We start from the raw sequence: 13,571 nt of genomic DNA, 5'->3' as shown, positions 1-13,571 counted from the left end.
GAAAAAGTACAATGTGATTAACAAAATGGTGTATTTAATGATTGTTTCTCTGAGCACACTAGTAATACAATGAGACCAGGACTGGAGGCTAGGGAAACTGTAAATTGGAATTACCTCCTAACAACACATGGAATTTATGATTGAATTTGGAAATAATTAATTCAGTTTTTTCACAATTTAATGGTTTATAAAATTATGAAACAAACTTTTTTTAATTGAGAGGAAATTAAATCATGATGCATATTCTATCTTATGCTTTATTTTTCAGATGTAAGAAGCCAGTTGAAGCCACAAAGCAGATGAGTATATGGAGACTACCACATGTTCTAATCATTCAGCTGAAAAGATTCTCATTCAAATATGTTTTATATTCAGATAAAATTGACAAAATTGTGCAGTACCCAGTTAGGTAAGAAAGTTACTTGAAATTAGTTTTGATATTATGTTGCTATATCTACTTTTACCTTTAATGTAAAAGCCTGTCATTTATGGTATAGTTAACTATATTTTGCTCAACTTACATTTTAGTGAAGGTTTTTATGCTAACAGATTTAAGTTAGGGTTGATAAAAATGTACTTCCTGCACGTTATTTTACCTGCATTTAGTAAAACCTTTCTCCCGTTTTCCAACTCTGTTAACAGAGGACTCAATGTGCAGCCATACATGTCAAGGAAACCGGAGGATGGACCTGCCATATATGATTTGTATGGAGTTATAAATCACATGGGGCGTCTGTTAGGTGGCCATTACACAGCGTATGCCAGAACTGTTGCAAAACACGATACCCGTCAAAGTGAAATAGGCAAGTACATTTTAAGGAAATTTGAGTATACTTCATGAAATTTGCTGTTTTATGCTTTGGCCAATAACACAATACCTTTATTTTAGCTGAGACCCAAAGTTGATGCACAGTTTAAAGGGAAAAGAAAAGCAGGAATTATCTTCAACAGAAGATGGAAATCTACATTGTAAAAGATAGATTTTGAATCTGCTTATCACAATGAAAAAAAATTGGAATTATCTTCAAGCCTTTGTTTTCTCAGATTCAAAATCTATCCTTTACAATGTAGTTGTAGGAATGGCTGTAGAAGTGCTTTTGTGAGTTTTTAACATTGCTAAATTTAGGATTTATTCATTCAAGTATGACATTTGATATGTAAAATATACAGTAGTTTAAGATGGAGTGTGAGCTGTTGATTGGTGGTGGGGATTAAAGTTAAAGATTTCTGGAAGGTGAATTATTGACAAGAGCATAAGTGGAGAAAATATATTGGAGTTAGATTACTAAATTTAAATATGTTGGGGAGATAACTTTGTCATAAAGAACACCACCTGAAATAGATAAGAGGTCACATTTTGCATCATCAGAAACAGTGGCTATAATGTGGTTAAATAAAAATTTATAGATGTTTGCAGAAAGGAGTTGTAAAGCTACTGTATATCTGTAGGAAGTTTCCCAGACAGCCATATAGTAGTCCATGAAATACCATTAAAATATCAAGGAAGGTTAACAGGTGGAGTTACAAGTGGTGTTATCAAATTGGAGCTACTTACAAAAGGGGATGGGCATTTATTTCAGTGAATCTGACCCATGGATCACTTTGTCACCAAAGCCCTCCCCCATTATTACGTCTCTCATTAAAGGGCTGGCCGCAATGCCAATACATGGGGGTATGTGTGTGTGTGTGTGTGTTGTGGATAGAGGAGCAGCTGCCTTGCCTCACAGGAGCCAAAAGAAGCAAGATATTGAACAATAGGATCTTCATTTAGGATTAAATTAGGCTAAATCACTTTTTCTCTTATTAATACTCAAGAAAGAACATAAAATTTATATTATGATTTATTAATATTGTCTTTGTAAAAGCACAAAGAAAAACTTTAAACGCCTGTATCTCAAAACTATATTTATTGACCTTCAAATTCAAGTCTCCCGTAGTTTTAAAGATATAGCATTGAAATTTAATATATAACTTAGAAATACATTATAAAACAATGAAATGAAGCCCTTTTTATCCAAATTTTGTTTCATATTTTCTTCTTAATTTTGTTCCCTGATTTTTAGGGTTTACAGTTATTTTACCATAATGAAAAAATTCATATCTGGCAAAAAAATTATTTTTAGAAAAAACTCATGATATTGGAGGGCTATATCAGGTCTATATAGGGTAGTAATCCCAGATCTTTGTAATAATTATCAAGGGATGAGATAGAACTTGAAAAACACTAATTTTCTGGATAAAGCGCCCTGGCTTCGCAAAACCGAATGTCAGAGGCAAAAATCGTATATAGTGTGGAGATGTCCTACGTCACTTTATTAAGTGGTATGAATGTCAAAGTCCTGTCATTAAAAATCAGCATTAGCCGGCCGGCCCCCTTAAAGAATTTAAATCCCACTTTCCATTGCCTTAATCCAATTGCCTTCCGCCCTAGTATATTATGGTTGGCCATCTTCATCTGGCATGCTCTAGGGTAAACAATATGGGCAGATAATCGCTCCATATGTTTAGTCGGACCCTCAGAAAACATATTCCAGCTTTGGCAGCACAATTTGTATATTTCAATGTTTAGTGCCTTTTTGTTTATCAGATAGATCTAAATGTATGCAGATGTATGGCTTTTGCTGATTTTAAGATTCATTTAGAGGACAATTGTCTACATTCTGTGTTTGTTTATTGTCAGGTTCAACATTGTGATTTAAAGCAATATTTGGAATGTGCAGAGGTCCCAGACAAACTTATGGAAGAATATGTCAAGTTAGTTTTTTAAAGGATCTGTGATAGGGATTCACCGTAAAAGGAAGGAAGACAGCATATTGGGGAAAGGTTTAAGATAGGCTAGGCTTTTTGATTTAGGTAGTGATGTAGAAATTGGTGTTCAAACAGGGAGTGAACAGACTGATGTTAATAATGAGATTGGTGGGGTCAAATCTCAGCTCTCAGTGTTTATGGAGAAATCATCTTCTTCAATCCATTCAAATATCTCTAATAATGACTTGTTAGGTGGCTGTATGATGCATACCAACAGAATTTGTCTAACCTATTCAGTTTTGAACCTTTAGATGATATTTCCTGATGCTTTACCCATTGTACCATTTATTGATTTTAATTATGAATTTTAGCGCATTATTGATTCTACGTGATCCTGATTAATTCCGTACATAATTTGATTCTGAGATAGAAGAACAGTACTGGAGTTCAGATCCTTGAATCTCTATTTTCACTTCTGGACTAAATGTAATTAATTAGAGCAACGTTTCTGTGCAAAGATTGATAATGTGGCTTGTTGAAGGACTCCTCTAAAGCCAGGGGCCACACATTTTGCTTATAACAAAAATATTTTCTGAACAGATGAGCAAAAGGTTGCGCCCTGATGCACCTTGCATAGGCACGTGTTTGCTAATCTAAGTGTTACGATCCTAAAATCGTTACAGGTTCTTTTAATAAGCAAAATAGATATCAACAACACTGATTGAAATATGGGAAATGAATATAAAAAGAAACACTAAAAATAAACACAGCACGTTTATTCACAAACTTTCAAAGAAAACTAATGTTACTTCTTTGGTTACTTTAACTGACAAACCAAACCAATCAAAACACCAACAGAAAGGGGGAACAGTCAATAAGGCAGAAATACTTGAGAATAGTTTTCTGCAGCTGCTGAGACGATACTGGTACGGAGACTTCAGGCTTGAGAACGTTGCAGAAGGGCGGCTGAAGTTCAGATGAAACTAGCATGATGACCGGATTCTAAGACGTCACAAAAGGGTGGCATCAAGATGGGACATCAGAGGTCTTCTTCCCTAGAATTTGATGATACTGTTGAATGAAGGCAGGCTCCAGGCAGTGTCGGCTACTACTTGTCATAAGCAGGGAGGGCTGGCTGCTTCAATTTGTCTCTTCTTCTCGACCATAGCAGGATCTTTTGGCGATAGGCTTTTGTCTGAAGGGAAGGTTAGAATGTGGCTGTATCAGACTTATGGTCTTCTCTGCTTATCTCGTTATGACTTAATTCTCATCTCCTTCGGACATAGTTCCTCTCTTGTCCTATGTTCTGTCCTATCTCTCTTAGACAATCTCTTCTTGAAGTTTATATACCCATGTATGGGCGGAATTAATTACAGTGGGCAGTGGTCCTCTCCATAGAAGGAGTTCTTTTTAACAATTCTACATCTCTATTGGCTTCCTCAAAAACGCCTACTTCGATCACGCCATGGAAGCTTCTAGAAGAAATTTCTGATGCAATCCAGACCACGTGTTATGTCGTAACAAAAGGGCAGCACGTGTCCTTCCATGATGACATATATCCTAAACAAGGATTTCCTTCAGGCTTGGTTTCTCAAAATATGCTGACTCCACTAATTAAGACGATGACATCTTGGCCAAACAGGACAGTTTCCTTATCACGGCAGGCGCTCTTGGTGAGGCTTGGTTTACTTCCAAAATGCTGATGAAAATGAATAGATGACAGGATTACCCAAACAGGGCCAAAGTCGAATCTCGTCTCGCCTCGCTGCTCACACTGGGAATAGATTTTTTTTTTTTTATTATATCCTTTTAAAAGTATTTTATCTACCCATGACACTAAGCTCGATCCTAAACAGTCGTGAGGTGTTGAATACAGTAGTGATATTGATGTAGTTGCTAGTACCTCTAAAGGGGTAGGCATTAAGATGAGTTTACCCATTTACTTTTTTGCAAAAGCACATTGAATAGCTCTGTTAATCAGCAACTGGAAAGATCAGTTTTCTGGATGGATTCTTCCTAGAATTAAGAAGAGGAAGATGAGAATAATAACTTAGATGGTAGTGAACTGGAGGATGAATCCCTCTTTAAAGGTTAGTACTAACTCTGCCTGCTCATTGATATCTGCTCATGCATATGATATCAACCAACACCAATTATGAACCTCGGTTTTCAAATATTTTTAAGGCTATAGTTGAAAAACTAATGACCCACACTCTGTGATTGTCAACTTTTGCTTACTGCAGTTTGCTGTTAAAACAGATTGTGAACGAAGCGGAAAATCTATTTTTGGGTGAGATAGCCATGTCGTCCTGATGGAAGTTCCTTTAGGGTAGCTTCCTAGGGTATATTTGACTATGGTGATATTCCCAGAGAATTTACCTTAAGGTATCCAGAATTCTAACTCCTGGAGTGAATATCCCTAAATAAACTTAACATGGGATATCGCGTAATATCAGAGGACGTATTCTTGACACGCCACATAGCTATCTTCACCCTGAATAGAATTAACACTTCGAGGGGTCAAAGTGGCAAGAAAACGAGAATGAAAGGAGAGCCGTTAATAAGGTACCTCTCCTATCCCGCTTCGAGTGTACACAATGCTGCCGACGGCGCCATCTTCATTCCTTGTAGTGATACAGGAGGTGCTACAGATACTGCATTATAGGGAGGGGTCCTTTAGCCCTTTTTATTAAAAGAAAGGGTGGGTCCATCAGGACGACATGGCTATCTCACCCAAAAATAGATTTTTCGCTTCGCTCAAAATCTGTTTTTTGGGCTCAGGCCATGTCGTCCTTATGGAAGTATGCCAGAGCATTACTGTATCTGTAGATTCTCAAATCGTGCCGTACTCTCAAGAAAGTATTTCCTGGTCAGCATAGACCTAGAGACCTATGATGTTACCATCATACATCATTTCATCTAAGCATAAACCATGTTAGTGCTTCCTGCCCCCCACAGGGAAGAGTCATACTAGACTCTGGAAAAATTCTCGAGGAGTACCTATACCTATGGATGACTAACAGACAAGCCAGTATAGTGGTCGCACCCTATATGTTATAAAGCAAAGTTTGTATAAGAACCACCAATGTCAGTATGAAATACCGACAAGTCCCCCGGTGTGCCCGTTCTTATCACTGGATTAGACAAAGGTTATATCCGCGTAGGAATAAATTTTGCATATCCACCACCATCCCTATAGGGTATGAAGTCTTTAATTCTTGGGGAAAGCATAAACCAATGAATGTTTGCTTGTAGCAAGGAACAATCTTTTAGGACTATTCATGTTAAAATTATCCATAGTTTTAAAAGTAATGCTAATACATTTGCTAGTAAAATGACATAGGCGAATAAGACGCAAGGTTCACAAAAAACTAGTTTATAGACAATCAATAAAAATATATAGGTTAATCAACAATTATAAAATTATAAGATGTGGATGAACAAATAAATAAGCATAAGGATCACAGTAAAACAGAAAATATTGTTTCATCTGAAAAGGAAACACATATGCGCCACTTTTAATGTCGAAATATTAATATTATTATTATAGTCTGTCTTACTACTCAATCACACTAGCATCAGAAACGCTTGGCACACGTGTCTGCACTTATGCTTGGTTCACCTTTGTTTATGGAACAGTTGATAAGGACACCTTAGTGGCCTAACGCTTAGTCTGTAGAAACAGTCCGTGACTACACACCCACCCTTGAATTAATCGTCCCAATTAATTTCACTGTTCCTCGCAGAATTAAACAGCAGGTTTAACGACACTACCTACTGCTACCACAGACCTCTTCAGTTGCTCCACTTGCTTCGCATAGTGTCTAAAGAATACTCTGGATGACTTCCAGCCAGTTTATGAGCGAAGCTGTTCGAAATCCATATTATTAAAGAAATTTATGGAAGAGGCAACTTTTCTCGGATCATGACCTGCTGGTGTACTATCTGGATCCGCTCTGCGAATAAAATAGGTGATTTTCGCCCTTAGTTGCTTCAGAGATAAATTTGAGCCTGATGTTTCTCCCTTAAACAGCTGTCCTCCCCTAAAGTCTGAAGTTCTACGAAGATAGACCTTTAGGCACTCCACTGGACATAGAGATGCATCTTCCTTCAGAGGGCAGATTCTCCAGGGACCCCACCTATTGGTGGTTAGCTCATTCTTGGCAAGAAACGTTGGGTCCGGAAAAAGGTTCAGTTCTCCCCCATCTAAGAACTGAACATGACCTTCCTCTCTCGAGAGGATCTACTATTTCACTAACTCTAGCCCCCGAAGCGAGTGCAAACAGAAATATAACTTTTTGGGTCAAATCCTTTAAAGCACACTCATTATTCATCATTGAAGCAAAATGAAGAACCTTATCCTAAGACCATGAAAAGGGTTTCGGAGGTGCTGATGGTCTGAGCCTAGCACAGGCCTTCAGAATTTTGTTAAAAATGTCATTAGAGAGGTCGACCTGGAAGGCATATAGAATAGGTCTTGATGGCTGCTAAACCTTGACCATGGAGGTGGATGAAGAATGATAAGCAGAAGTCTGTCGAGATCTTTTGTGGGTTCTTCGCTTTGACAAAGGACACCCACTTCCTCCATGATGACTCATATTGTCTTCTGGTAGATTTGGACTTATATTCCTCTAAAAAGTCTATACTGTCTCTTGATATCCCGAATCTTTTTCTCACCGCTAGGGAGAGAAAATCATGAGTTGCAGGTTCCGGGTTTTCTGTGATGAAGTGAAGACAGTCGACTTCTGAACTCGCTGAGTCAAAACTGGATCCTTTAACGGTAGAAACCTCAGCTGTAGTTCTAATGCCAGAGGGAACCAAACGCTGTTCGGCCTCTTGTGAGCCACTATTGCCGCTTTTCCCTTGAAAGATCTCAGTTTTTTGAGGACCCTCAGTAGAAGATTGTGCAGGGAACAGGTAAATCCTGGACCATCTGTTCCAGTCGAGGGACATAGCGTCCACTGCTTCCGCTAAAGGATCCTCGTACGGGGACACGTAAAGATGTAACTTCTTGTGGTCCTTTGTCGCAAAGAGGTCTATCTGCAGTTCCGGGACTTGACTCGAGATGAAAGAGAATGATCCTGCGTCCAGGGACCATTCTGACTCTCTCTGCGTGAGCCTGGATAGAGCGTCCGCCGTCATATTGCGGACCCCTTGAAGGTGAACTGCTGACAAGTGCCATTTCTTCTTTTCCGCTAGCCGGAAGATGGCCAACATCACTTGGTTGATTTGAGGTGACCTCGATCCTTGTCGATTCAGGCATCTCACTATCACCTCGCTGTCTAGTACCAAACTTATGTGGATCGAATGGCGAGGAGAAACTTTCTTCAATGTAAGAAGTACTGCCATGGCTTCCAGAAAGTTTATATGAAACTTCTCGAAAAGGTTGGACCAAGCTCCTTGGACTTTCTTCCGGTGAGAATGACCTCCCATCCTTCCTTCGAAGCATCTGTATGAATAGTCATTGAGGGGGGAGGTGGCTGAAGAAGTACCGATTTCTTCAATTGCTTGGCTTTGGACCACGGCTTGAGAAGCGTTCGTAGACGAGTCGGTAATGGTCTCTTCAGATCTCTTCGCGCGTTTTATGCATATTTTCTCCAAACTCCGGTTGCATCCTTTAGCTGTGCTCTTAGCACAAGGTCTGTTACTGAGGCAAACTGAAGAGAGCCCAGCACTCTCTCCTCTTAGTGTCTTGATATCCATTTGGATTCTAGTAGTCTCTTGACAGAACCTGCTATTTCTTTCCTCTTTTTTACAGGGATGGAAAGTTGGTGTGACAGTAAGTCCCATTGGATTCCCAACCACTGAAACTTTTGAGATGGAGAAAGTCGAGACTTTTTTCTGTTGATCTAGAATCCTAGATGTTCCAGGAACTGGATCACCTGTTGGGAAGCTTGCATGCATTCTGTCTTGGATGCTGCCCACACCAGCCAGTCGTCCAAGCAGGCCACAACATGGATTCCCTTTAGGCGTAATTGCTGGAGAGCTACGTTCGCAAGCTTCGTGAAAATCCTTGGGGCTATGTTTAGCCCGAATGGCATGGCTCTGAAGGCATAGAGTCTTCGTTGTAGCTTGAACCCTAGGTAGGAGGAGAGGTGACGACTGATTGGAATATGCCAATAAGCGTCTGACAAGTCTATAGAGACGGTGAATGCCCGTTTGGGTAGTAAGGTCCTTGTGTGTTGAAGTGTCAACATCCTGAACTTGTAGTTTACTATGAACTTGTTGAGTGGCGACAAGTCCAGAATGACCGAGTTTTTCTGAGTCCTTCTTTGGAACACACAACAGCCTTCCTTGGAACTTGATGAACTTTACCCTTCGAATTACTCTTTTCTCCAAGAGTTCTCGAATATATTCTTCTAGAAAGGCGGTAGAGTGTTGGAAGAATTGTGGGAACGGAGGTGGAGTGCTGTACCAGCTCCAACCCAGTCCATTCTTGATTAGGCTGTGGGCCCAGGGATCAAAGGTCCAGCGATCCTGAAAAAGATGGAGTCTCCCTCCTACCAGAAGCATTTCACTTCTGCTGTTGTTGACCTGAGGCCTTGCCTCCTTGACCGCGTCCTCACCTGAACCCACTTCCTCTTGAAGGGCGTCTAGATGAACCTCTGGCTGTTCCTCTAGCTCTTGGGCGAAAGGTAGTTGTCTGCCTTTCGAATGCTGGGTTAAATGCCGGTGACTGAGTTGTCACGGCTTGAGGTACCAACTGGTACGTGGTTGGGGTTTGTGCCACCATCTGAGGCACTGCGGTCATGGGAAGTTGTTCCTGCTGCTGCCTATAAGGTTTGGCCGGCCGAGAGGATAGCTTAGGTTTCTTAGTCTTCCTTTTAGGGTGGGGACCCTCATCCGGGGAAGACTTTCTTTTAAGAGTTAGGCCCCACATCTGGAGAAGGTTTCTGTTCTCTGTGGCGGCCTTATCCACTACCTCTTTGACCACTTCGTTAGGGAAGAGGTCCTTACCCCATATGCAAGAGGAGATCAGTTTCCTTGGTTCGTGCCTCACTGCAGCCGAGGCGAACACGAACTCTCTACAAGCTCTCCTAGCTTTGATGAAACTATAGAGGTCCTTTGTTACTGTGGCCAGATGGGTTTTGGCCACTACCATAAATATATCTTGGATTTTGGGGTCACTTGCCATCGTTTCCAGAGTCGTTTGTAATGACATCGATGCAGCAAGTCTCTCTTTTGTCTCTTGCTCCCTGCGCAAGAGAAAATCTGACAGCTTTGGAAGGTCTTCACCGAACTGACGTCCGGCAATATCGTCCTCCAACTTCCCGACTGAGAAGTTAAGATGGACGTCTTTCCCATCTTTCTTGTCCATGGGTAAGGTTAGGGACAGAGGCTTACATTCCTCCAAGGAGGGACATGGTTTCCCTGCCTCAACTGCCTTCAAGGCAGCCTTAAATCCTTTCTCCATAAAGGGAAAGGCTCTGGTAGGAGAAGCCACAAAGGAAGGATGCTTCTTACTCAAAGCAGGTACCTTGGAGTTTGTGAAGCCCCTCTCTTTCATTGAGCTCGTTAGTAAGCCTGTGCCTTACTATGGTCAAAAACTATGACCTCCTTCGGCTCCGTCTCTTCCTTTGAGGCTGGCTCCTTCCTAAGACGGACACGGACTTAGCAGTCCGGGTAAGACTCCTTGTTGGGCCAGAATTCCACTTCTTCAAAGGGAATTGAACCCAACTTCTCCGATATGACAATCTTCCCAGTTGTCATAGGCATGTGCTCGGCATACCTCCAAGGATTAGCATCCGAGCACAAAGGAAGATCCTTCACGTTGAGCCTCCTCTGGGCCCCACGTGATGCTGCAAGTCTCCGCATCTCCAACTTCATTGCAGCTTCCTTTTCATCATTCTTCTTCTGCATCTGTTGAATCATTTCAACGATGGAAGAGAGAGTCCTTCCCAGATCATCTAGGATAGCAGACGATGTTGGGGGAACAGGTTCAGGGGCCTGAACCGATGTAACCGACCCCTCGTCGATTTCTTCCTCCTCAGTATCCGGAGCCTGGGTCAGCTCCTCTTCTTGGCCTCCTGCCAGAAGGTCCTTTTCAGTGTACTCAGACACCTCAGACATCCTATCGTCCAGTTGGATGTCTTGTAGGGCGTCCGAGACTTCAGAATCAACCGGAATCTGAACTAGTGGTATCTCAGCATGAGGCTGAGGAATCACTGCATCTGCCGATGCCTTAGGAAAAAGGTAAGCCCTCATCTTCTCGCTTGGAAGATAGGGGCCAGAAGTATTCTTCTGGAAGCCCCTCACCCAGATTCGAAGCTTTTCCTAGCTGCGTCCCTTGACTCCGCCGACTTAGGGGCGTCAAATGCCTCAGTAATCAGGTTAGTGCAAATAGTACATACCTGAGGGTCCCAATACCGGAGATCACCTTTGGAGACCGCATGCTTCCTGCACAACTCATGTCCACAGAAGTTTTTGCTGCGGACGTTGCAGAACATGCTCCCGCACTTCGGATGGTCCTCCTGTAAAGAGAAGAAATTCCATGAGTATCAAGTGAAAAACATCACTGGATAACTAATGTTAATGTATATATAGCTTAAAATAACTAAGCTAGAAAGGAAAGAAGGAAAGACATATACTTGTATTTCCTGCCCATTCAATTGCTGTAACCTTCCAGATAATAAAATTAAGGTTAAATCTTATTCTAGAATAACCTTCATCATATTTCCCAGAGGAAAATGTAGGTGTAGCTCACACCATTATAAAGAATTTTAATATACTGGATAATTAATAAAGAAAGAACTCACTTTCTTCATCTGTACGGTCTCAACAAAAGGCTGTACAAGGCAACACAAGTATGTTGGAAGAACTTAGTGTTACAATATATTCTATAGTTTTCTCCATGCAGTATATACTATACTGTAAAAATACTGGCTACTGTATACAATATAAAACGTGTATGCCAGCCGGCACGTACCTTAATATAGTTCGAAGGTATACTACCTTTAGACTACTGGGTGGCAGATCGCTGGTTCAGTTGTGTGCTGGCCGGCAACTATAAACACTAGCACCCGGCTGCCGGCCGCTAATCGTAGCAGCCGGCAGATCTTATGGTGTGCTTCTGTTGCCGGTCGGCAATGGTAGTGTACCAACCGTGTGTCACACGATCGTACATACTGTACTTCATTTTGTGCTTGTATCTTCGCTCTCCCCTCGCACTAAAAAGAACCTGAAATAACATGTCTGTTTTCTCATCGGTAACAGTGTCGACTTTTGAACATGAAAATTCTTGTTGCTTGAGATTTTGTATATAAAGGAGAGTGTTCTACAATAAACTCACTCAGTTGTTTTCAACTTGCCTTTGAGTCACAACTTTCTCTCGGCCCCATCACATTGGTGACCCTGGAGTGACTCGCTCCTTTCGCCTCCCCCCCCTCCTTTCTCACCCTCGGAAAAATGACCAGTATTACTCGCCTGCAGCTTGCCGCAGACGGCTCTCCTCGTGATGTGAACCCACTTCATGACCTTCAAACCTCCATCAACGCCTCCACTCGTGACGTAGAGGACACCTATACAACTGCAACCGAAGCTGACGTGAATGCCGTAGGATACACACGCCTATGAATGCCGTAGGACATACACGCCTATGAATGCCGTAGGATATACTCGCCTATGAATGCCGTAGGACACACACCCCTATGAATGCCGTAGGAGACGCGCCTATGAATGCCATAGGACATACTCGCCTACCCCGTGACGAGCCGGGGCAGCAACGAAGCCACCCATCATCCACCACTAGCTCGCGCCCCAACCAATGACTTCTACAGCCACTCACTGCCGCTAATCGGCGCAGTTTTTACTACTACCTCTCCAGATTCAGGGCACCTATTTAACATGTTCAGTATGTCATTTTTAGAGGGGGAGCCATGTACCAACCGTGTGTCACACGATCGTACATACTTCATTTTGTGCTTGTATCTTTCCTTTCCCCTCGCACTAAAAAGAATCTGAAATAACATGTCTGTTTTCTGTCGACTTTTGAACATGAAAAGTCTTGTTGCTTGAGATTTTGTATATAAAGGAGAGTGTTCTACAATAAACACACTCAGTTGTTTTCAACTGGCCTTTGAGTCACAACCTTCTCTCGGCCCGTCACAGTAGGCTACCTATGCCGGCCGGCAGTAAAAAGAACCAGAGAACTTCCACCCGCCCGGCTGCCGGCCACTTAAGCCGGCAGCCAGGCTAGGAGTACATACACTAAAAGAAAAACAGAATGGATGTAAGCATATAAGACGACACTGGCTTACAGCCCTCCATCCAGTAAGAGTGAACATAAGGAAGGGGAGAATGTAAAATTCAGGCTTCCTTCTATCCATTGCCTGCCGGGCTCTACTGACAGACATGGATGTAAGACCAAGGGAGGTCTGGGGAACACTCTACAGAAGTTAGGCCTCTGCCGGCCAGCAAAAGACTGAGCCAGTTCCACATCTTAACCTACTCTAGGTACAAATGTAGAACGACGGCCAAGAGTTGTAATAGCTAGGTCTTTACTAAGGATAGGGGGGAAAGGGAGAAGAGGGTCCTGCAAACTCTGCTCTAGTATGAGATTTATCCCAACGGCCAAGAAAGCTCATCCTAGCCTAGGGATTATCTATGGGAGGGAGGTCAGCAATACTTTCCACCTCCCTCAATACTAAAACAAAGTTTGATGTTGTTATTCACAAGGAAATGAAGAATCTTATCCTTCAATCCGAGAACAACAACACTGGACTAGTCTGCTAGATCACTAGAAGAAGGAATCATCTCGTACAGAAACCTTCAGATGTGGTCTAGGGAGGCTAAGCCTCCTATGTCTGCTCCTAACCTAGCAAAGG

General features: G+C 42.0%; 1 protein-coding gene across 1 annotated transcript in view; it reads left to right on the top strand.

Annotated features, from left to right (window-relative positions):
• Positions 1 to 13,571, top strand: part of LOC137652682 (ubiquitin carboxyl-terminal hydrolase 19-like) — a 328,815-nt gene that overhangs the window by 286,882 nt on the left and 28,362 nt on the right. Inside the window, exons 17-18 of the mRNA XM_068386089.1 lie at positions 269 to 409; positions 643 to 803. Of these exons, the coding sequence (XP_068242190.1) occupies positions 269 to 409; positions 643 to 803 (302 nt within the window). The remainder of the gene's footprint in view (positions 1 to 268; positions 410 to 642; positions 804 to 13,571) is intronic.

The sequence above is a fragment of the Palaemon carinicauda genome, chromosome 1, assembly GCF_036898095.1.
Source record: "Palaemon carinicauda isolate YSFRI2023 chromosome 1, ASM3689809v2, whole genome shotgun sequence".
NCBI lineage: Eukaryota > Metazoa > Arthropoda > Malacostraca > Decapoda > Palaemonidae > Palaemon > Palaemon carinicauda.
Note: the sequence above shows the minus strand (reverse complement) of the source record. Positions and strands in the feature narration are given on the sequence as shown.